The 26,004-nt window shown below is 36.9% G+C and overlaps 2 protein-coding genes across 2 annotated transcripts; both read right to left on the bottom strand.

The window, feature by feature from the left end:
- Window positions 1–1,832: 1,832 nt before the first annotated feature.
- On the bottom strand, window positions 1,833–5,100 carry LOC129244724 (catenin alpha). The gene has a single exon (XM_054882520.1). It carries the CDS (start codon window positions 4,965–4,967, stop codon window positions 2,229–2,231), a length of 2,739 nt encoding a protein of 912 aa, XP_054738495.1. The 5' UTR covers window positions 4,968–5,100; the 3' UTR covers window positions 1,833–2,228.
- Window positions 5,101–12,398: 7,298 nt separating this feature from the next.
- On the bottom strand, window positions 12,399–13,549 carry LOC129246059 (exonuclease 3'-5' domain-containing protein 2-like). Its single transcript, XM_054884579.1, has 2 exons — window positions 13,263–13,549; window positions 12,399–13,204 (listed from the first exon to the last, which is right to left on the bottom strand). Exons 1-2 carry the CDS (start codon window positions 13,409–13,411, stop codon window positions 12,649–12,651), a joined length of 705 nt encoding a protein of 234 aa, XP_054740554.1. The 5' UTR covers window positions 13,412–13,549; the 3' UTR covers window positions 12,399–12,648.
- Between the last annotated feature and the right edge of the window lie 12,455 nt (window positions 13,550–26,004).

Genomic DNA, 26,004 nt, shown 5'->3' with positions numbered 1-26,004 from the left:
TTTTTACCAAATAACAATATTTTTTATCATTCCTGTTTTTTGTCAGAAAACTCGCTATGTTAACCAGGGACTGAAAATATGGTTAATTTAATATACCATACATAATATAACATATAGTATAGCGTTTGCTTTTGAACCACCTATTTTTTTGAGAAAGGTAACACAAATGAGATGTCAAATGTGTTCATAATTTACTTAAAGGTTTGACATTTACGAAATGGGACGCTTGAACGAAATTGGGAAATATTGAAAACCTATTTCCAAAGTGGTGAGTCTTCTTCTTCTTCCGCGGTTACAGTAAATGGCGAGCGTTACCCTGACATGCTCAACGAGCTTTTGTTTCGAAAAATTGAAGAGGATGACATGGACGACATTTGGTTTCAACAGGACGGTGCAACTTGTCACACTGCCAAAGTTACACTCGAACTTTTGGCTACCGTTTTTGAAAACCGAATAATCAGCCGAAATTCCGATATCAATTGGCCGCCTCGGAGCTCTGATTTAAGCCCGTTGGACTATTTTTTATGGGGAGATGTTAAGGACAAATGCTATGCGAACCATCCAGAGACGATTGATGCTTTAAAACACGAAATCGAAGTTGCCATTCATGAAATTGGAGCCCAAACAATCGAAAATGTGCTTAAAAATTGGGTTGATTGTTGTTGTTGTTATTTTAACAGCATAGGTAGCCCTGTCAGTGTAGGCATATCATCGGTCGTCTTCGTCTAGCTCATCTAGGGGTAGGCCCAGGAAACATGCTGTTTCGACAGGTTGGGTCCAGAGGGAGAGGGGGGTTAGATGAGTCGGTTTAAGGGTTGATCGAATTACCTACTGTAAAGCCAGCCGTGGCAGTCATTTGAACGATATTATTTTTCATTCATAAATGACAATGTTCAATCTTCAAATTAAAAAAAAAGTTTAAAAAAATATTGATTAGTTTTTCTTTTATAGCCGATTCAAAAAGCAAATTTTACACGGCCCATCCTATATAAAATTATTTTATTTTCAAAGCGAAAAGAAAACATTTTTTTTTTATTGTGCAAAAAATAAACCTAACCAAAAAATTTTTATTTGGCTTAAATTCACTCATCTCCGCAAGGTCCAATCCCGTCGAAGCATTTCATTTCCTGGACATGCCATCAGATGAATGCTCTAAACAAAGTTATAAATGTTTTCAATTTAATTCATTCTCAAATGCGTATTTAGTTAGAAAAATATATATTCATACATACATTTTTAAAAGTGATATAATTCTAGTTATTTTTTTCATAACAAAATTTTTTACGTCAAAACTAGGTTAATCCATTTTCATTATTTTTTTTACAAACTTATTGGTAAAAGCTTTATTTCTAAAAACGCCAACAATTTCGGTGCATATTCCAACTGAAGTACAAATTTTTTAAATAAAGTTGTTAAAATATTCCATAAAAATCGTATTGATGTAAACTAGTTCCGGACAGAGCGCACATTTATTTCCTAACGCGGTTCCACTATATAGAATCAAATCATAATTACGAGTAATATATGAATTTTGATACGAACCTTAATTTTTTTCGGCCACTGTTGTGGAGAATTACACCCACCCTGGTATTACTGAATTCGGGTAGAGTGGAAACGAAAGTGTTGCAAATAAGAATGCGATGAAATACGATACACGACAGATGACGCAAAGTGCAGTGACAGAAGAGAATCTTGTTTACCTTTTGTCTCTGGTTCACTGCCAGTCGCCATAGAAAAATTCATACATTTTCAGATATGCTACATAAATATGTTTGCCACATACTTGCCAATTTTATGCTTCCATTCTAAATTCACAAATAAGTGCAATAGCCTTTCCCTTTAATGTTGGTTTACATTTATTTTCAGTTAAATTATATTGAGTATAATACCTGTTAAATCTAAGAGTAAACAAGGCCTGGGCGTGACAGCATCAAAGTGGTGAAGCTCCGCAACACGTAACCATGGTGTCACCTGTGTATTTTGTGTCAACCTCGATACGAATTGTATATTAATCCAATGCTTCTCTGACTTCAGTTTCAATAGCGAAATCTTGGTACATCATAGTAGTTGAACTGGTTTCGTTTTCGATTGAAATTATATGTACGTATGTATGTATATATGTAAGTAATTACTGTTCTCCATATTTATTCAGTCAAACTTTGCAAGTGGACATGAATTGAAATACTAATACATTTTAGTTTGCATAAGAATTGCATAAATACTATAGTTTATACCGCACCGTCTGGGCTTTGAAATTCCGACAGGGCATGTATTGGATTTTGCACTTTCTTTTGTGAACCTTTGCGCACTTTAGCGCGCACCTCTTCGGGTTTTTCGGGGCGCACTAGTGGCTTCTTTTCCGGTGCCTTCATCTTCCAAACAACAATAGGCGATGTGACAGTGCCTTGCCGGGTGTATTTTGTTGATGCTACATACGAATATTTTACGGTCAACACAACTGCGTTCATCAAATTTTTAGCTGCTTGGATCAAAGAAGTGGCGCTGTCCAAACCAGATACAATTAGTTCACCGCTTATATTCTGCACGTCAGCTTTAACTTTCGAAGTTATTTGAATTTGATGACAATAGAGAGCGATACGTTGCAAATAAGCTAGTAAATCTTTTTTGGTACTACTTTCCGGGCACTGCTCAGCGATCTCGCGAGTAAGCTTGTCAAGTTTTGTGCCAGCTTCGGAAATTTTTTTAGCTGCATTTATAACATCCATAGTTGTTTTCAAAGGTCCGCGACCACGCGTGAAATCCGTCATTTCCATCATAATCATACACATATGTTTGGCTAGGAAAATAATATCATTGCCTGCGTCATCCCATTTAGCAACTTCGGAGTCGAAAGTAAGTTTTTCGCGTCGAAACAGCTCCACTTGTTGGGCAATTTTCTGTTTATCTTCTTCAGTCATCTTACGCATAGCTTCACGCGCTGTACATATACCACTGATTTCAGGATACTCGTCGACAGTTGGGCCACCGTCTTGTGCACTGGATTTGCTGCGCGTCTCTGACATCGTATTTTCAGCTGGTTCAAATTCTGTGTCCGTGTCCAGTTCATCTGAATTGCGATTCATTAGTACAGCACGTCGTATTTCACGTACACCGTCATATACTAGACGCGAAGCATCGATAAAGTCATTCTCATCGACATCCCTGCTGCAATTGTTTACGAGGGCGTCTACTGCAGTATCAACTCGTTGTGCAAAATTGGCCATCACCTGCTCCTTTAGCACTCGAACAGCATCCATTACTCTCTTCGTGTAAACGCATGGCTCATAATTATCCATTTCTGCTTCAACGACATCGCAGATACGCGCCGATCGGCCCTGAATTGCACCGGCCGTGGTACGTAGCTCCTGTGGGGCCCCCATTTGCAATGACATCACACACTTGTTGACATCTTCCAGTATGTGATTCTCGGAAACGGCCAGAAAATCGTCGATAGTTGTGATATCATCAACGGCTTCGGTCAGAATGCGCACTTGAGCTTCCCATGCCTGGCGATAAGCAGCCATGTTTTCCTGTGCCACCTTAGAGTTCGGGCGCACGCATAGAATTGAGGCGGCGTTGATTACTTGCGGGCAAAGGCTTTCTATTTGAGCTGCTGCAAAGCGTACCATTTTAACGCCATCTTCATTATTAGACATGCTGCACACAAGGTTTGCGACTTCCACTAACTTTTCTGCATGCCTGGTGAATATATCGGCCTTCTCTCGTAGTTTCGCCTCATTACCAGTCTTGGCGCACTCAATTAGGTCAATTAGAGGCGTAGATGTCTCCAAAAAGGAATCGGATACGTGATCCACCACAGCTTTGCGCAACTGTCGGCGGAGATCACGGGTTTTGCGGCACATTTGATCTATTGCCCTATCCAGGCCGGGTGTGTGATCTTTTTGTCCCATATTCGACATGTATTCGGATAAGAGATCCTGTAGTGCTTGTCGTACTGCATTACATTCCGCAACAATTCTTTCACGACGCTCATCGCGCGTACAATCTGCATCAGCCATTAATGCCGCCGCACTGATGATGCTTTCCAAACGTTCCTCAAGTAACTGTCGCGAATGTTCTTCACTATATGTCAACGTATCCATGATGATACCCTCATCAAAGTCATCTAATGCTGCGGCGAGTTCACCAGCTCCACTATATATTTCTGTCGGTTGTGAAGATTTGCCTTGAGCCACATCACTGATAGTGTTCACAGCCGCGCAAACTTCCTTCAATATGAAATCGCGATTTAGCTTGGCCAAATCCAGTTCTGGGTGCCGAACGTACACTTTGGATGCAGTGAATAGCATAGTTGAATGTTTCTTAAGCATGGCGCGTGCTGCAGCCAAATCATCACGCAATTGTGGATCCTTCAATTCTTGTTGTCGTTTTGCTGCTTGCTTAATCAGCTCGCCGGCATTTTCACCAAACTGCTCAATATTACTCAAAAGTTCATCCTGGCTGCAGGCATTCTTAAGCTTATTAAGATCATCTTCGACGACGTGCAACGACTTGAGCAATAAGTGCACATCCACCATATCCGCCAGTATAAGCAATCTGGTGACAGCGGAGAGAAGATTACGAGCAGCCCTCACCATGTTGCCACGTTTAAGCGAAGAACAAGGGTCAGCTGCAAACTCCCTGGCAGCCATGCTCATGGCATCACCAGTCTTACGTACTTCTTCTACTGCGGCCAGCATTTCCTGTGTGATATCCGGATTCTCGTAGGCGATTTGTTCCCCTTTGATGACAAAGTTTTCCGTAGCTTTTTCAATGGATGCCACAAGAGCGCTGGCACGTTTCGATTTTCCTTTCTTCTTCTTACTTGGCTCTGTTGTATTCACCAATGTGGTCACTTGCAACACCAACGGCTCCAATGTTTTCTCCACGGTCATTGTACGGATTTCCAAGTTTTTCAAATCCCATTTAGTAGCTATCTGTCCAAAATCTGATACAACGCCCATCATAGTACTTAAAGTTGACACAATATCCAAATGAAAAAATATGTATAAACAAATTTAGGTTGACTTTTCAAAGCAATAATATACGTGCGCGAAAATAGCTGCATTTACACTAAAATGAACTCACATCCATTGTTCGTTTGTTGCTCTCGTTCAGTTGCTCTGACGCTACTCTCATCTCCATTAAAAGGTTGTGTATCTGCACTTTACTGTGTATAATAGAAATTCTCTCTCGCTCTTAGTAAGTTGCATACAAATACAAACGTATTAGGGTGTATCGACTTAAATGGTTTGAAAAAGTGCGTTACTAAATATAAGTAAATATAGCTGTCGTCAAAATATCGTTATTCAATAAAAAATAACCATTTTGATACATTTGGTCCCATTATAAATGTAGTTAGAAAGTCTTTCCGCACATAACAGTTGGGACCTGAAAAATCAAATAATCATTTTTTTTCTCTAATAGCGGCCTCCCCGGGAAATCTTTAGTATAATGTAACACGCTGTGAAAAAAAAGTTGTAAAGGGGGGATAGAGGGATATGCCACCATCTTAAAACTGAAATTCGTACCTTCCGGGGGCTTATAGTTTTCAAGTAATTTATTGTTAAAATTGTGTAATTTAGCGAAAAGTAGTGTTGCCAGACACATCAAATATGAACGAAGTTCGCATGCAGAGACGTTCACTGTAGGGTTGTTTGTAAATCTGCAGTATTTTTTGCTTAAGTTTAGAATTGAGTACCATTTTCGAGAATATGAACATATAAAATCGAATTTTACAGGAGCGTCGGCTAGAAGGGCTTTTGTAAGTTTGTAGAAATTTAGCTTAGAACTTTTTACCGCGTGGGCGGCCTTGCGTGGCCATATAAAAAATTATTATTTTCGGAATAATTGAGAGTTATAATACGTTCTAATATAAGTAGATGAACTAATTTTTCGTGCTAAATTCCCAATCCGTAATTAAAAAGCGAGATTTCCCATGCAAAATTTCTCTCCCAAAATCTGAGATTATAAAATAATCCTAGATAATAACGATACGTTTTGACATACAACCCTGTGTTTTCTGTGTTATCGATAATTATTATTACGAATGCAATGAGAAACATCAAAATGAAAACTAAATGAAATGGATGCCGGATGAAATGGAACGGGTCTTTAAACATAACTCTAATAAAATCTTTGTTAAATACTATTAATTATGGATTCATTTTACAGAAAAAAACGTGTGTCCATAAATGTTTTGTCCTCTTATTAGTTATTATAAAATGTAATATAGAATATCCCATGCGCATTGTTGCCATAATTTTTTGCAAACTGAGTAAACATCGCATACCGATTTTCTCGAACTGTTTCTTATAGCAGCCAATTGCGCATTTAAGTGAGCTATTTCTTCTCCTTGTATTTTCTTCATATCGTTAATAATAATTAAACAAACCAAAAACACGGAATATTCCACCAAAGAAATTTTTATGAAAAAATCCCTTCCAAAGCAGTATTGACAGCTGATTGTCAATTTTGCAGGAAATCTCCCATATGCGAACGGGTAGATTAATTTTGTAGATTTGTTGGTAATTAAGGAATATGTGAACGTATTTTTATAAACGTTGTTCCTGAACCACTCATTAACATCTCCATTAAATAAGTCATTATACTTTGCCTAAAATTGCCCATGTTACATTATACCAAACCCCACCCGAATATTTTTTATTACAAAATATTATATAATATTTAACGTTTTTACATAAAAATTGATGGTTTAAAGGGTTAACAATGGCAATCAGAAGTTTTATTAGTGATTGGTATCGCTAATACGAACTGGATACTGTTGCCAGATTTCACCAAAGAATGAAAATTAGTTTTGCACTTCGACCCCATGGTCAATCGTCATTAGTGCCTAGAGAAGTGTTAAACCGCCGCGCGGTAAAATTTCCAAAATTTTAAAAATTTATATACCTATACAGCTAGTCGCTCAAGTAAGTATGCAGTAGATATATCTGCTTTACTTCCGTTATTGGTTCTTTGAGATAATATAAATTAATACAATATAATGGGTTTTATTTATAAAAAAGGGGCATACAATTTTTAAAAATAACCAAGTACACCTAATTCTGTTTTTACACGGTAGATTGGTTCCAGAAAAAACCGTGTAAAGACATTGATCGTATGCAACAATAGGTGATTGGTTCCTAACCTCTAAAACCTATTAAAATTAGTGAAAAACAAGAATTTTTTAAGAATAAGTATTCATGTTTATTTAATTAAATCACAAATACAATGTTTATTCTTACAAGCATAGTTATTAAAGCTAAAACAGATATGCACTCTAATCTTAAAAATGATATGAATTAAATGTATGGCAAGTTCCGGAACTAAAAATAATTATATTAAACAGCTATGTTGTTAACGAAAAGAATAGGTTATTCAATTTTTAAGGTAAAAAAATTAAAAAAATAAATAAATGATAAACATAAATACAGGAACATAAATTTAATTGCTGTCATCATCAGTTACTCGCATTCGCTTGCTTCAAGCGCGTATACAATCACTATCATCGCTGGAATAATTTTGAACTGGACTTTCTCTTGCTCGTTCAGCATCTACATTTTTAACAATGAACTCTGTTATGAGCCTCTTTGTATAATTCTTGATACCCCTTTGTATAATTCTTTGTAACGAGCCATACAAGAATTCAGTTCACGTTGGAATTGTGCAGCTGTTTCGACATTGGGATCATTTGTGATGAAATGGTGTCCTCATTTATTTGCAAGTTGAAGTCCTTCTTGAATTAAATTTGCTGTTAATTTTACAGGTTCTTCACTATCACTGCTTTCTGTGAGGCAAAACCAAATACATATTTCCTCTTCGCTAAAAACTTGATCAATCATCAGTTCATCAATGTCATCGAATACCAAGTCATCAAAACCCTCCTCACCAACTGCGTGTGTCAATTCACTTATATTGTGATATTCTTTTGTATTTGGATCCACAGGATTTTTACTTTTTACACATTCTCGCCAAATTGCTTTCCAACAACCGTTTAAGGTTGATGGTCGTAAATCTGATAATGCTAAAGCAGCATGCTTGACGCAATCTTTAATAGAAAACTTTTTCCAAGCTTCAATTACTGTAAGAGTTGTATCCTTATCCAAAGTGTCCAAAATGTACTGGAATGTTCTTTTGATGTAGTAAGTTTTAAATGTTGCGATAATTTCTTGGTCCAGCGGTTGGATTGAAGCTGTGGTATTCGGTGGCAGGAACAAAACGTGTACATTTTCGTGTTCCAACTGAGCATGCCCGGGTGCATTGTCTACCAACAGAAGAACTTTAAATTCTAAGCCTTCATTCATGTATTTTCTAGTTTCTGGTACAAAATATATATTTAATGAAACATTCTGTGAAAACTGTAGCTGTCACCCATGCTTTTTTATTGGCCCTCTAATTAACCGACAATGTACCAAAATCGACACCTTTCATTGCTCGAGGCGATCTCCAGAAGCGTTACTGCAAAATAAAAATGTGACTCGATCTTTTTCAACATTAAAAGCACCAGCGCTTTTGACAATTTGGCCACATACATATGTGTATGTTCTTCTCTGCATTTTTTTCCAAAAAAGACCAGTTTCGTCGGCCTTAAAAACCTGATCTGGACTGTATGCACCATCGGCTATTATTTTTTTAAGTTTTAGTGCCAAGAAATGTCGAGCCTTCTCCATTTCGAAGGTGATCTAAAATTTCAATTTTGGTTTCCAAGAAATTGCTTTACGTGTTAGTTTTGACAGAATAGCTCTTTCTTTAAACCAAGATATTGTTTTATAACTTATGTTATCAATGTCAGGATAGACATTGTTGACTAACTCTTGGATGTTGTCTATCAAAACACAAAGGTTTTCTAGGTTAATCCTTCCCTCACTTTGTGTCAATTCTCCATTGCCAACTTTTAGCAGCATCTCTGGAAATAGCCTGTTCTCACGTGAAGATGACGAAACCCTCATATTAGTTTTAAGATCTAATTTATTGACATGCGACCAAAGGTGGGATCTTTTTAGCGAAGCATTTATTTCGTCAGCACGTGTTCCTCGAGTCACAACTGGTAGGATTTGACGGAAATCTCCTGAGAACACAATTGTACATCCACCCATAGGTGAATTTTTGTTGCGCAAATCGCGCATTGTCCTATCCAGCGCTTCCACAGACGTGTTGTTTGACATGGTAGCTTCGTCCCAGACCAGTAATGAGCAGTCACGCATCAATTTTCCTGTATTGCTCTGTCTAGAAACACTACAGACGCTGTTATCATCATCGGTTGCGATTTTGATTGCTTGATTGTAGAGTGTGTGGTTCGGCCTCTTTCCAAAAGACTCTTTCCAAAAGAGTAGCGACAATGCCGGATGACGCAACAGCTAACGCAATTTTTCCGGTAGATCTCAATTACTAATTACTGATGTAATATCTTGAAAAATATTGTTTTTAATTATATGCTGTAAAGAGCCATATACATAGATCTATATGAAAACAACAATGTATTTAAGGTATTTAATTGGATAAGGATTAATGTTGTACCCATTTGTTGAAATCGCTTCGGAAATAAGCTATTAGTTGTCGTAAAAAGTAAATGACAAAAAATGTTATTGTATGGAATCGATAGCAAACTAAACGTGCTCCGAATCAATAAAAACTATTCAAAAACTGTATTTTAATTATGTGCGATTTACTAATATAGAACGTGAAAATAGCGTTTTATTTCGCTGTAAAATTGTATGTACATATAATTACATGGAACTCAGTACATACATAGATACATATGTACATACGTCCGAAATGAAATAATGCGAGCGATTCGTAAATACATACAGACACACGTCACCATACGATGTTATTCAACATTAATGAGGTGTGGTGAGATTATCGCTTAACGCCTGTTGTTTCATTCGGTTGACAGCGAACAAACACACAAACAGCTTTTTTTGGAAAAAGAGCTGCTTTTGTTTAAACAATTTTGGTTAAATAACAAATATATCAATTTTTTTTTTTGATGCAGAACGAAAGTAAATATTTCAAAGTTAAACTTCAAGAAAGTTTCATTTTAATTGGTTGATTCGTTTATGATTTATGGCAGTGAAAACAAAAAAATTATGTTTTTTTGCCACATTTTGACCGATTGCCACGCCCCCTTTATATATTTCTTCACATTATATAGATATAAACCTTCCTCTTCAATCAATCTATCTTTGAAAAAAAACCGCATCAAAATCCGTTGCGTAGTTTTAAAGATTTAAGCGTATAAGGGGACATAGGGACAGAAAAAGCGACTTTGTTTTATAATATGTAGTGATTTGACATTTTCTTTTAGGAATACATAAAATATTTAACAAAATTAAAAAATATAAATAACTGAATAAATATAAAATATTTTTTGGCTTACCTTTTATCTTAATGGGTTAAATTTAATGTAACGTTGGAAAAACAAATTTGCCAATAAAAATTTTCTTTACCAAACACGTCTGATTGCATTGATAATTCACAAAATATTAACACATTTCAATTGCTCTGACCAGTGTTGCCAACGCCAATAAATCTGAGTCGCGAGGGCCAATATCAAAAGTCGCTAGAAAGTCGCTAACTCCATCAGGGGCGGATCCTAAATTTCATTCTGAGAGATAGATTTAAATATTTTATATTTACTTAAAATAAATTAAAAAGTAAGTAAGCTAGAGGGTAGTAAACAATCCACTGAGCCGATACCAATTTAATTGTTTCAGGTACAGAACATAGTAAAATCCGCGATTCCCCGACCGCATTGCTCTTATGTAATCGGTGGTAAAAATAATTTGGTTACTCATTACAATTGTGTGAAACAACGCGTAATTGAATTGGATATATTTTATTATTTCTTAATACCTACAACGTATGATTTTTGTTAATTTCATAAAAAATTTTAAGGTAAAAACAATTATAGATCGATAGTTTATCAACGATAACACACCAATAGGTAGTGCGTTATTTTACCTATAGTCAGTAAATTGTTACTCTAGAGTATGGAAGGTAAAGGGCATTCACGGGTAATCAAGTTGACAGAAAAGTATCTATTGAATAAAACGGTTTTGATTTGCTCTCCAAAAGTCATCAGATAAGTCGCTAAATCATTTTTGTCGTGAAAACTTTTTTTTTGTCGCCAAGACTCAAGCAAAATCAATTCTAGCGACAAACTCGCTAAATTGGCAACACTGGCTCTGACCAGTAAATTTGCTTGTATGCACAAAAAGGGAATTCCCCTAAATTTGTGATATTAACATACATATGTATTTTGCAAAAATTAAATTTGACAAAAAAAATTTAGGCACAAAAAATTTTAAATCGTGCTAAATAGAATAAAATCGTGTAAAAAATTAAAAATATTTTATTTTCAAACCGTGCTATATCAAAACCGTGTAAAAAAACCGCGTAAAAACAGGATTAGGTGTATAGGATTTAAATTTTTCTCCATACTTTTTCACGACCATCGGACCCACTAATATTACATTTGAATTCATCAGAAAATATGACGTTGTTCCAAATCGCTTGGTCACACCATTCATGATCTTTTGCGAATGCAATGCATTTTAGCCGATTGTCACTACTCATTTACAGCATATGAAGGCGTGTGCCATTACGTAAATACATACATACATGAAAAAATTGTAATTTGTTAAAATTTGTGATTACGTATTAAAATTTATTAACTTTAACTTTTTCCAAAGACAAAACTCGTGTATACTTACTTAAGTGACTAACTGTATATGTGCATATAAATATGTACGAGTTCTTCAATCCGAAACAATTTTTTACTGTAAATTGGTTAGGACATATTATAGAAAGATGAGCGAGAAATAACAATTTAGGCGATAACTGTATTACATTTCGACACTCACAATGCCATCGGTACAGTCGGTTATCCCTTGACAACTAAGAAGATGCTGAGATTATTCCACCTTATCCTCAAGACAAATGGCGCAGAAAGGTATCGAAGCAATGCCGAAGGCATAGCTCGCGTACAATACCCAGTAAAAGAGCCTACAAAACTCGGACGCTGAGGCTTTGTTAAGTTTGGAAGCTCCCTCGAGCGCCTCTGATTCAAATGTAGTCAGATGAATATCGGCACCTTACAAATTTTTGTTGGTACTTGCCCAGCGTTCGACGCAAAGCTTACCTCTCTAGTAGTAGACCACAGACAGTCAAGAAGATACCAATTCTCGAACTTCGGAAACAGCCAGGCGAGCCCGTCTAGTTAGCTTATCGGTAAGGCGTCTTCCTGTAATTTCCATGTAACCAGGTTCCCGGATATGCCTATTAAAAAAAACTAAAAGCGAACGAAAAGACTAAACATTTCCCCCCAACTGGTTTTAAGCGCAGACCATTAATTGGTGGCTGATTTTCCGAGTCGCGATTTGAAATTTGATACCTTAAAATGCACTGTTACTTTATTGTCGTTTTGTTTGTTTTTTTGCACTCTCATTGAATTTTGACATACATATATACATATGAGCAACCAAATTGAAAAAACAAAATACGTACATGTAAATGTATTCTATACCATCTTCTATAAATTCGCCTTGATATATATTTAAGCTCTTGCCATAGTTACACGTATATACATACATACAAAGACCGATCATTATATTAAACAGACGTACATATGTATGTATATTAACTTCACTGCGGTGAACACGTGTTTGTTGCAATTGGTTTTAATCTATCGTGATAATACGGATCATATCTCTGATCGTAATACTGTTCGAAAACGCTTGCATCCGACACTTTTTGAACTAGAGTTGTATAAATTTCCATACCAGCTTTGGCATCACCAGCAGCATAGTCAATTTGTTCTTGTGTCAGATTATTCGCTTGCCAATTTGCAGACAAATCCAAACACTTTAGAGTACCGCCTACCACCCTCTCATACATAGCAGCCAAAGTACCAGGTTTTTCACCAGTAAGAACGGCAACAAAACGCAAATCTAATGTAGAAACAGTCGTTAGGTTAAATTCCCTTGAAAGCCGCCCAGCGTCGTCAAGTGGAGCGTTGCCAACTTTAACTACATGATAATCATTTAGTAAGCTGTAAAGTGATGGTGGCAAAGTGTCCATTGCACACAAACGAATTACTGCGCAATAGCCCTTGTGAGTGCACAACTGCAAAATATCTACTCCCTTCGATCCCCACACCCACTCGCAGTCAAAGCCTAATACTGGATTTTCTTCGCAGTGCCTAAAAGTGGAATTAATGTATGCTTTAAACTTGACTCCATTAAAATGGATATACCCACTCTCGTAAAATCTTCACGGCGGCCTCACATTCCTTATAGTTGTTTATTACAACTGTTGTTTGCCCGTTGGAGCCGCTCCTAAACCACCAATATAGGAGGCCAGCACCAGCTCCGATCGCAGCTGCTTCTAATGGATTCGGGTTTGGCATATTTAGAAATTAGTTTCCAAATAGTAAATTTAAAAAATACCGAAAATAGTTAATAAGATTTGTTATTGAAGAAAAATTATTCGACGCACTATGCTAAAAAGCTCGTTAGCAAATGAACGCCAATTTATAACTGCATTTCCACGTTGCATTTCAGTTTTTAACTGCATTTAACGTGTTATTCCCCTATTAAGAAATTGAAGTTTATATGTGTGCATGATCAATTATTATAATAATTTGATATGTGTGCATACATACACATACTCGTAAGTCTTAAACGAAATCTATAGGCACGATAAGCAAGGTGGATTTATTATAGGTGCCAGCACTCACCCAGCTGAATTTTTCGCCGTAGGTATGGCTTACGTCAAAATAATCATGCGTCAAAATGATATGCTTTGTTTGTAGTTATGTATTGGTATGTTTACATTCGTATTGTATGGCCTCTGGCGACGGTCAAGCATTGTTTGACAAGAACTTTATATGTGTGCGTGTCGGGTGATTGACGCTACCCAGCAAGAAGAGTGGTGGTCAGGTTACCCTGCACATGACCGCCACGCGTGGTCGTTAAACTGTCACTAGCCCCGCCCCTTTACAATCACTTTGTTAAAAGCGTTGGGAAAATTGTGCCAAATTTTTTGTGTACGTGTGATTTTTTATCCCTTTCATACATATGGATTCGTTTGCCAGTGCCAGTTTCATATAAACGTAGCGACGAACAAAATAACTTTTAGGCCAGCGGCGACAGCACAGCGCGATAGCCCAGCGGCTAGCAATGTGGGCTTCCGATCCGAAATCCTTGGTTCGAATCACAAAAAAAATTTTTTTTTTATACATTTATTTCATTTTGTTTTATGATATGTTTATGAGCAGATTTTTTTCATGGTAGAAATACACTCGGTGTTTTGCCATTGCCTGCTGATGGGCGACCGCTATTAAAAAATGTTTTTATTAATTTTGCTTTCACCGAGATTCGAACTGACGTTTTCTGTGTGAATTCTGAATAGCAGTCACGCACCAACCCACTCGGCTACGGCGTTTGTTTACTTTGACTGATTCAAAAATGAGGAAAAATATATGAATGAAATTTGCTTACTGCTTACATATTTGCCAAAGGTTGACAATTTGATTCTCGGCCTACTTTGATATCAAAAAGAGAGAAAAGATATCTTTTTGACTTATGGCTTTGACAGCCACTTGCCGTTTTTTTTGTTTTTTTTTTTCTATTGATGCAAAAATGAGAAAAAATATATGAATGAAGTTTGCTTACTGCTTACACCTTTTCCAAAGGGGACGGAGCATCAAAAAAAAAAGTCGATTTCCAAAGAAATACGAGTGCATATGTGTTTGTAACATATAAAAAAGTGTAATTGTGTTAGAGCTTCGGTCACGCAGGTTTTGCTGGGTAATATCTAAAATTTTTGATTTTTACCGACAACAAGTATGTGTGACACGACGCCACCCGACTGCACTAACACATACAAAGCGCAGTCAAGCATGCTGTATCGTCACCAGAGGCCAGTATTGTATTTTGACTTGATGCTTGTAAAGCGTTTTTCAATAGGTGCGCTTCAACTTTTTTCCGATAGGGAGGGTGAACGACGCAATATTTTTTATTTTTCGCTTGTCATTTGTAAACTTCATTAGTATACATTTCATCATGGAACGCTACACACTTGAGCAACGCGTTAAAGGTATTCAGGCTTATTATGAAAACGGGCGTTCAAATCAAAATGCATATCGCGCACTTCATCTTCAGTGAGGGCGCACATTTTCACCTCAGTGGATTCGTCAATAAGCAGAATTTCCGCATTTGGGCGAAAGATAGTCCAAGAGAGATTGCCGAAAAACCAATGTACCCACAAAGAGTGACTGTTTGGTGCGGTTTACATGCCGGCGGCATAATTGGCCCATATTTTTTCGCTGACGAGAACGATCGCCACGTTACTGTGAATGGAAATCGATACCGCGACATGATAAACGATTATTTTTTGGCCGCAATTGAATGGTATGGACTTAAACGACATGTGGTTTCAACAGGACGGGGCCACAAGCCACACAGCACACGCTACAATTGATTTGTTGAAGAGTAAGTTCGATGAGCGCATTATTTCCAGAAATGGACCGGTCGAATGGCCGCCGCGCTCGTGTGATTTGACGCCTCTAGACTATTTTCTTTGGCGTTATGTGAAGTCATTGGTCTACAGTAACAAGCCGGCGACGATTTGTGAGCTCAGAGCCAATGTTGAACGCGAAATTGCTGGAATTTCGGCCGATTTATGCAAAAGAGTGGTCGAAAATTGGGTTCAACGATTGGACTTCGTAAAACGTGCACCCGGTGGTCACGCAAAAGAAATCGAATTTTATACTTAAATGTATATGTTCAAACTCGATAATAAAAAAAAAATTAGTTAAAAAAGTCAAACCGTTTGTGTTTTATTCAAAAATGTTCAAAAGTTGAAGCGCTCTTACTGAAAAACGCTTTACCAAAGGCAACAACAAATACATGTAGTATTTTACTTATATGTGGTTGCTGTCACCTATAATAAATTCGCCTTGCACGATAAGCATGATACAAAAAAACTTTGAAACTTTTTGACGTAAACTGTGCTTTTTATTTGTTTGTTGCATTTTGATTTTGATGGTTGGTCAGCAGATCATATTGCCAGATCAGTTAAAAATAGTACATGCCAAAGTAAGAAAGGTCCATATTACAATATTAGAAGAAAAATATAGATGAAGTTGAATGTGTGTAACAGAAGATGACTTATACTCTACATAATTTTACATAGAGGTTATATAATATTTGAAGAAAAATATAGATGACAAATCACAATATTTCCGAATCATTCACTAAATCTTCAAAAACTTGTAATTTCTCCTACTTTTGTTTGTTTTGTATTGCGAAGGGAGCTGACGTCCGACTTGTCAAAATCGCGAAAAATAAAGTAACTGTTAATTAGCGACGCCAACATAGATACTCAATTCGTCTTGAATACAAAGCATATAAGATACCAAAACAAAAGTATTAATTCGCCTTGAGGCGAGACAGAAGTCGGCAGAAGTTACGAATTGCCAAATCTAGAAATTACGGTATTATTCAAAATATTGTTTTGTTAATTTTTTTTGTTATTAAGCAAGTGAAATAATTTAACTTTTATAAATTTATGAATACACCTGAAATCCGAAAAAAACTACATGAACAGTTTTTTTTCAATTATTGTATACCCTCTGGGAAATAAGAAAAATGCAAGAAATCAACGTAGACTTAAGTCCTTCACTGTACAGAAGCGCAAATTATTTCTGCTGCGTTTGCTTTGGAATATTTAAGTGTGTATGTATGTTCATATTATATATGCATAAATTTTTCAATCAGAAAAAAAAATGTGGCCAAATTGGTTAGAACTTTATAATGTTCGACCCATCCTAATGTGTATACAAAATATCGTGCATTCAAAAGATTTTGGTCTGGTCTGCAAATACTCAACATATATTTAATGGCATTTGAATTTTTCTGCTCAGGTAGTACATGTTTTCTTTTTATTTGTTAACATCTCCAATTTCAAATCAAATGGAAAAGGCACTGTTTTCTGATAACCAATGCACCTTATGTAGAAAACAAATGCTGGTGCAGCACCTTGAGTCAATGCAGACATTGAGAGCGCTGTGTGAGTGTGTGAGTCACTGCTTCGTAACCAGTTTGCTCTCTTTGGCATTCGCTCATCGATATCTACTCTCGGCGTGTTGCTCGTCCAATGGGTATTCACTAAACCTAATGTGCAAGTGTTATATGCAAAAATTTACTAAATATATCAAGCAATTTATTAGTTTGGGGAAAAATAAATCCATTATTTTCTGGGTAGATGATTGTAGTGATCGATACCTCCTAAAGTATCGTTCAAGCAATTTAAAGTTTATGCTCGTTGTCAGGTGACGTTTCACAATAAAAAAAATTATTTTGCTGTTTATTGTTAGTTCCATTTAGTTGTTAGTGACAGGGTGTTAACAATGGAGGTTAGCAAAGAGAAAATTCGGTATGTTTTACAGTTTTTCTTTGATAAAAGCAAAAATGCAAGCCAAGCCGTCGAAATTGTGAATGGTATTTATAGTACGGATGCTGTAACAGCTACCTGCAAGTTTGTTTTCGTCGATTCCGTTCAGACATTTTTGATGTTAAAGAAAATTTTGATAAAATCACTGAAATAATAGAGATTGACCGGCATTTTAGTAGTCGTATTATCGCTCAGGAGCTAAAGATCGACCATACAAAAGTTTTAAGCCATTTGCGTAAAAATTTGACGCAATCTAATAGATATATATCCCTGTCGAGAGTACTGGATCCATTATTGCCTGTAGATTCGTTCTACTTGATGTTGGTGAATACCTTTAGTGTCTGCTGAGTAATTGGAACAAGCGTTGTTACAACAAACAGCGTGTGTTTGTTGATATCTGAGTAGAGGTGTATGTGTGTGTACTGAAATAAACTTCAGCTGTTTTCCAGCCATGATTCATGACTTAGACGATAGTTGCCATACGATAATAGTTATTTTAAGCTAAGAAATAGTAAAAAAAATTGCTAAATATTGTGATTGTGCTTTTTAATTGAAGAACTAAATTTTTTTAAATAAATTTTTAAATATTATTATTTTTAAAATATACTAAATATAAATCCAGATTTTTTCTTTCTTTCTTTGCTATAAGATTTAAGCAGAGGGAAACAATGGATTCACTCTTTAAAATTTCAGCCCCTTTCAAATATTAAGCTTTCATTTTAAAATTAAATGACACGATAAATGACTTTTGTTAAATAATTAGGCCAATTTTTTCGCCTTATTTCGAATTTCAATTTATTTTCGAATTCTTCATTATACGTATATCACGTGTATTTTTCGAACTTTGATTATAGTTTCAACGGATTAGCGATTGATATTTGTGATAAATAAATCGATATATTAAATATTAAAAAATCTAGGCACTTAAACAAATTTTTGATGCATTACGAGCTACGAACTAAGAGTAGAATAAAAGCGACAGTCGATTCTACATTGCCACAGCAGATAAGCATTTAATAGTAGGCGTCTTCGATTCGCTACTTCTCTGCTCGCTAGATTTTGGTTCTGATTCTTCTTTTTCTTCTAATTGGCGCGATAACCGCTTATGCGATTTTGGTCGAGTTTAACAAAGCGCTCCAGTCCTTCCTTTCTCGCGCCAACCGGCGCCAGTTGGACACATCAAGTGAAGCCAGGTCCTTCTCCAAGCGTTTGTATCCATTCGGACGCTGCGCTATGTCTATGTCATCGTAAAGCTCATACAGCTCATCGTTCCATCATCTGCGATACTCGTCGTTGACAATGTGCAAAGGTCCAAAATTCTTGCGCAAAATCTTTTTCTCAAACACTCCAAGCGTCGCTTCATCGGATGTTGTCATCGTCCACCCTTCTGCGTCATACCTTAGGACGGGCAGGACGAGAGCCTTAGAGAGTCTTTGTTTTGTTTGCCGAGAGAGGACTTTACTACTCAATTACCTACTTAGTCCAAAGTAACACTTGTTGGCAAGAGAGATTCTACGCTGGATTTCCACGCTGACATTGTTATTGGTGCGAATACTGGTTCCTAAATAAACGAAGTCTTTTACAATACTGTCAACAGTGCGGCTCGTATGATCCTCCTTTCCAACATCAGGTTAAAGAAGTCACACGACAGCGAGTCACCCTGACTGAAACCTCGTTTGGTGCTCGAGAGGGCCTTCCCTCGAGAGGTTATTCCATTCTTTTTTAGATGGAAAGAGTGTGGCAAAATTCCTATTGAACGTTACCATCGGGACGATGTAGTCAGTCCTCACCGAGGTTAACTGAGTTTGTCGCAATAATAGACTAGCGTGACCATAAGTTTCTCGATTTCTTTGCTTCTCTGCAGCAAAATTCTGTTCGAGGAGATGATTAATATCATACTGAGGATTATTATTATTATTATTTTTCATCAAGCATTTTCGCATTTTTATGATAAAACAATTGCGAGTGAACTTGTAAAGCGCTGTTCTTTCCAACTAAGTTTTTAAAATTCGCTAGCGGCCGACTGACGAGTATTCCAAGAGAAACGTTCTGCTGATATCCTCCTTCATTTCCAGGCGTAAACCATGGACAATATTTACAGAAAAGCCTTTTCTTTACATCGGATAGTAGGAGCCAATCTTTATACTGGTCTAAATGGTTTTGTGAGATATAATGCTTTATAGCTTTACCAGAAACAGTTTTCGTTGAAAATGGAAAAGTATAATCTTCTGCTGGTTTCCAAGGGTTTTCAAGTCAAGTTTTTCTCACGTGCTTATCAATTCTCTTCCCTATATAATCGCCCACGTCTTTCGAAACGTTGACTGGTATTTGAGAAATTGCAGGAAGCGTCGGAGTTTTTGAAGTCGAGGGTACACTGGTAGATAAAGAATCAGTCTCATCAGGTGAAATATTTTCCGTCGTAATAACGGGTCATGGGTTGTTTTCTATCGGCGTTGAATCCATTGGAACACTTGCATCATCTTTTCTCAAATAATTGGCTACCAAGAAATCAATGCGTATGAAGGCGCTCATTATACTCTGAAACTATATTCCACGTGTAATGGACACCCTTTGGGACAACTATCACATTCATGTTTAACATGTTTCAAATTCTACTATATTATAAATGACTTTGATTTTTGTAGAATTATGTAGAAGTCAAAAAATCATAAAATTCTTTTCGTGCTCTGCAAAAACTGAAAAATTTCTTCCTCTCTGACTAATAATACAATTTAGCTTACTAATTAATAATAGATAAGAACTAGAAAATGCAATTCAATAAATTTAAAAAAACGAAACAAGATGATCAGTTTTGTAAATTAATGCTTTCGAAATCACAGTATTAAACAATTTTTTATCCTTAAAAAAACAATCGGATGCGATCGTCAAGAACGAGATTTGACATTGAAAATAAATTCAATTTTTCAATTAGCAAAAAGTAGCACTCTTTATTTATTTTTGACTTCTGTTTTATATTGTTTCAAATTCTTTGGAAAAACAACAACTAAAGCAACAAAACAAATAATACACCATTTCAACACTATGAATAAACTGTTTTTAAAAACTTCTGTTAATTTTTTTGTTTAATACATTATAGGCCTCTTCTATTCGCTATTTCCACGCTCGGTATCTCTATGCTAGATTAACTTGACGAAAAATTGCATGCGAAAGCAACAACAAAGTCATCGAGTAAAATTCGCCGCTAGCGAGTACGGCTATAGCTCATTAGACTCCTCCCGCGTTGCCGACATATTTCATTTGTACCAGTTACTTTATCTATTCGCCACTTGCTAACTCTTGGCGAAAAGAAGAGGCCTAATGTGAATGCATAATTTTTTGATTTCTCTTGATTTCGCTTTTTCATGGAATGGACCCATTTGTTTATGTCGTTTGCGTTCGGTATATTTTGCCATTCCTTCATTATTGCTGCATTCTTGGATGTCTTCTAGCGACTCTGCCCACAAGTTTTCAATCACGTTGCGCGATTGTAGAGAAGCCACATCTGCACATTAATTTCAATTTATTTGTTTTCTGGGCTGTTGGCGTAGACCTTCTCTTTCACGTGGCCCCAAAGAAAGAAGTCACAAGGTATTAAATCACAAGATCTCGATGGCCAATTGTGATCACCTTTTCGAGAGATAACACGGTCCGGAAACTTTTCCCGTAAAATATCAATGGTTTCGTTGCTTGTGTGGCACGTAGCGCCGTCTTGTTGAAAATAAACGTTGTCCAGATCAATACCATCCAATTCCGGCCATAAAAAATCGTTACTCTTATCTCGATAGCGCAATCCAATTCAAAATACTATTTCTTATATACTAAAGAGAAACATTCTAGGAAAGTATGAAAATAAATGTGAAAACGAAAACCGAAAGGGAATAGGAGAATAAGCTATACAATAAACAGTAAGCGACTTAAACATTAGGTCGCTTAACAATAAGCCTTATTGTACATACTAGCCATATACTGCAGCTTACGGCTTATGTCATATGGTGACATATGGCGTGATGTTACAGACGCAGACGCCTAGACCCGTAGAAAACGACGCGGATTTCTGCACTTTACGTGTTCATCTAAATTATTATTAAATAATATGGTATGGGGGTGAAGTGTACGTTGCTTCTTGGGGCAATGCACACAGAGGCGTATGGCAGTTGTGCCAGTAGCCTAAAGACCGACTATTGTGGTAGAATGCCACTCCTGCATGAGGTGCCCCTGCTTTTAACTAAAAATGGCGGATCTAGAGAGGCAAAACTCGGAAAACCCGTAATCCTAGGTGTAATTCGAACCGTGCCTATAGGATGAATGGCACTACGTAAGTGTGTCTTATAACGGTGACCTCCAGATATCGGGCGCCCTCTGGTTGTAATTAGCCTTACCGCGACACTGGGGCACTGTCGCGGCCCGACCTTCCCTTCCCCTTTACTCGTGGGACCACATGGGCAGAGTCAAACATTAATTTATTAAAAAGGGCAGGAGTGCCTAATATAAACCAGGTCGATAACGACCTTTCGGTAAACAGTGCCGAACTACCAACAACATCGCAGGCAGCTAAGTGCAACCAATGTCCTCCAACTGGCAGCGAAATCAAGGATATGGAAGTTGACGACATGGACCTGGGGCCAGATGGCAAAGCTTCTGTAATATCATCAGAGGAAGAGGAGAAACTACTAGCTTCTCTCACTCGTGACTCAAGAAGAAAGAATGAAAACATGGCAGGGTGCGGCTGTTTGGTGCCGCCAGAAAACGTCTAAAGTACTTCCTGAGAAAGGGTCACAGCATTGACGAGGCAAGAGAGCTGGCTCAAAAACCAGCTGATCTAAAGAAAGGCAGACGAGACTACCGAAACGGAAGGACCAAAGGAAGCAGTGCCTAATCCAGAAGTCAAGGTAGACTTAACAAAAATGTCTTACAAAGACGCGGCGTGTAGCACCAAGTTGGGAATAATACCTCCTGACTATCCAACTACAATATGGTCGACGGAAAAACTAACGGCCATACAACATGCTATCCAGGAGGCTATGAGGCAGACTGGTGCTGCAAAGCCCAAATTTAATAGCTGCACCTTTCGCCCAGGATACATAATTATCTCATGCGGCTGCGATGATACGGCTAATTGGCTAAAGGAAGCCGTTCCTAAACTGAAGCCGTGGAAAAATGCACAGCGGAAGATTGTACAGGAGGCAGATATACCGTGCCCACAAATCTTCGTTGATCATATTTAGAAATTAGTTTCCAAATGATAACTTTAAAAAATACCGAAAATAGTTAATAAGATTTGTTATTAGAAGAAAAACTATTCGTCGCACTATGCTAAAAAGCTCGTTAGCAAATGAACGCCAATTTATAACTGCATTACCACGTTGCATTCCAGTTTTTATACTGCATTTAACGTGTGATTCCCCTATTAAGAAACTTAAGTATATATTAATAATAATTGAACCATGATATGTGTGCATACATATGTACATACATATACTCGTAAGTCATGAATGAAATCTATAGGTATGATTAGCATGATACAAAAAAACTTTGAAACCTTTTGACGTAAACTGTATTTTGCAAAAATTAAATTTGGCAAAAAAAATTTTGGCACAAAAAATTATAATTCAGGATAAATTATAATAAAGGATAAAACAGGATTAGGTGTATAGGATTTAAATTTTTCTCCATACTTTTTCACGACCATCGGACCCACTAATATTACATTTGAATTCATCAGAAAATGTGACGTTGTTCCAAATCGCTTGGTCACACCATTCATGATCTTTGCGAATGCAATGCCTTTTAGCCGATTGTCACTACTCACGAAAGGTTTCTTTCATTTACAGCATATGAAGGCGTGTGCCATTACGTAAATACATACATACATGAAAAAATTGTGATTTGTTAAAATTTGTGATTACGTATTAAAACTTATTAACTTTAACTTTTTCCAAAGACAAAACTCGTGTATACTTACTTAAGTGACTAACTGTATATGTGCATATAAATATGTACGAGTTCCTCAATCCGAAACAATTTTTTACTGTAAATTGGTTAGAACATATTATAGAAAGATGAGCGAGAAATAACTATTCAGGCGATAACTGTATTACGTTTCGACACTCACAATGCCATCGGTACAGTCGGTTATCCCTTGACAACTAAGAAGATGCTGAGATTATTCCACCTTATCCTCAAGACAAATGGCGCAGAAAGGTATCGAAGCAATGCCGAAGGCATACCTCGCGTACAATACCCAGTAAACGAGCTTACAGAACACGGACGCTGAGGTTTTGTTAAGTTTGGAAGCTCCGTCGAGCGCCTCTGATTCAAATGTAGTCAGATGGATATCGGGATCTTACACATTTGTGTACTTGCCCAGCGTTCAACGCAAAGCTTACCTCTCTAGTAGCAGACCACAGACAGTTAAGAATATACCAAATCTCGAACTTCGGAAACAGCCAGGCGAGCCCGTCTAGTTAGCTTATCGGCAAGGCGTCTTCCTGTTATTTCCATGTAACCAGGTTCCCGGATATGCCTAATAAAAAAAACTAAAAGCGAACGAAATACAGACTAAACATTCCTCCTTACGTGTGAGGCGTGTAGTTGTGTAGTTTCTTGAGATTCCGAGAAATTGTACGTCATTTCGACGAATGGTTAGAATTTGTGTACTTTTTTTTAATGTCGTCAAGAGGAGTGTTATCTGAGGAATCTATTCTTCGTTTCTTATTGGAGGAGGAAGATCCCAGTGTGCTGGATGACTCGTCTGGCAGCGAACTTGAAGATAATGTGGAACTTGATGATGTAGAAAGCGATTACGTAGACGATTATTCAGATAGTGTGGATAACTCCCTAAATACACAATATCAATATTCTCTTGTTTCGCTGGACCGTTCACTAGAGTTCTCCTTCAGTTCAACTTTCAAAAATCAAACATCCATTCGTAGTCGCTCACGACATACTTGGGCTACAAGTAAAGGGAGTAGCTCAAAAATACCATCTTCAATTAATATTGTACGTGTTGCTAGAGGACTTGCCCTTTCTATAAAAAATATAACTGATCCACTTGCATTATTTGAGCATTTTATGACTGATCAAATGTTAGAAGAAATTGTGAAGTAGACAAACTCAGAGATTACAATCAGGAAAGAAAACTATGAGCAAGCTAAATTTTCACAGACTGAAACTAGCAAATTTGAGATAAGAGCTCTGATTGGTATTTTAGTATTAACTGCAGCGTTGAAAGATAATCATTTGACACTCAACGAATTGTTCAATATAGAGTATTCTGGGACTAGATATATATCGTGCATGAGTAAAGAGAGATGCGACTTTCTTCTTCGGTGTCTACGTTTTGATGATAAAATCTTACGATTACAAAAGCAAACAGAAGATCCTTTTATACCCATAAGAAACATTTGGGAATTACTCATAGCTCAGTGCCGTCATAACTATATGCCTGGAACAAATGTCACAACTGATGAGCAATTATTAGCGTTTCGTGGAAGATGTAAATTTCGTATGCATATTCCGAATAAGCCGGCAAAATATGGCGTTAAATTGGTTATGATGTGTGACAGTGGCATTAGATATATGATTGATTCAATGCCATATCTTGGAAAAGGAACAGATACTGGAAGGCTGCCTTTAGGAGCCAAAGAACATGCTCGTAGTATATATGGCTCAAACAGAAATGTTACCATTGATAACTGGTTTACGTCAATACCACTAGCGAAGCAGCTACTTCAGCAGCCTTATAAGTTGACAATTGTAGGAACATTGCGAGCAAACAAAAAAGAAATCCCAGAAGAAATGAAAAATAATCGGTTGAGAAATATCAATACATCGATGTTTTGTTACAATGACCCACTTACTCTACTGTCATACAAACCTAAACCCTCTAAAATGGTTTACCTATTATCATCTTGCGATGAAGAGGGGTCGGTGAATCCCGAAACAAAAAAACCGTCTATGGTCGAGTTTTATAATAGTACAAAAGGTGGAGTAGACACGTTCGACCAAATGATCTCAGTAATGTCATGCAACAGAAAAACCAATCGATGGTCAATGTGTGTCTTTTATGGTATGATAAATATATCTTGTATCAACAGCTACATACTTTATTGCCTAACGCTTCTGTACTGGGACAATCAATAATTACCCGGCGAGAGCTCATGAACCAGCTACATTCAAAACTTGTAGAACCTTGACTCAAAACCCCATTAGAGTGTCGCACAATGACACGGAATGTAAAAGACAATATTCTACATGTATTAAAAGGAAATGGGGTCAAAAGTCACGATTAAAGTCTGCCATCAACCAGCAATGAGTTTCAGCCAGTAGAAGTACCCAATCTCAACAAGAGAAGAATCTGTAATCTCTGCTCATATAAAAAGAGACGTATTACAAAGTCATCATGCTCGAAATGCAATATTGCAATTTGTGGTGAACACAATATCGACTTTTGCACACAATGTGCTTCAAAAAATTTGCAATGAATATTGTTAAATATCGCCAAAAAAGAAGAGGCTGTTTTTGTTGCGTTTGTTTTTTTTTAAG

Source organism: Anastrepha obliqua, chromosome 4 (genome assembly GCF_027943255.1).
Source record: "Anastrepha obliqua isolate idAnaObli1 chromosome 4, idAnaObli1_1.0, whole genome shotgun sequence".
Lineage (NCBI taxonomy): Eukaryota > Metazoa > Arthropoda > Insecta > Diptera > Tephritidae > Anastrepha > Anastrepha obliqua.
The sequence above is the reverse complement of the archived record's forward strand: the minus strand, read 5'-3'. Positions and strand labels throughout refer to the sequence as shown.

Coding starts and splice junctions, on each gene's coding strand:
- LOC129244724 (XM_054882520.1), bottom strand. CDS start 4,967: ATGATGGGCGTTGTATCAGATTTTGGACAGATAGCTACTAAATGGGAT.
- LOC129246059 (XM_054884579.1), bottom strand. CDS start 13,411: ATGCCAAACCCGAATCCATTAGAAGCAGCTGCGATCGGAGCTGGTGCT. Junction 13,205..13,262: donor GCCGTGAAGATTTTACGAGA/GTGGGTATATCC, acceptor TTCCACTTTTAG/GCACTGCGAAGAAAATCCAG.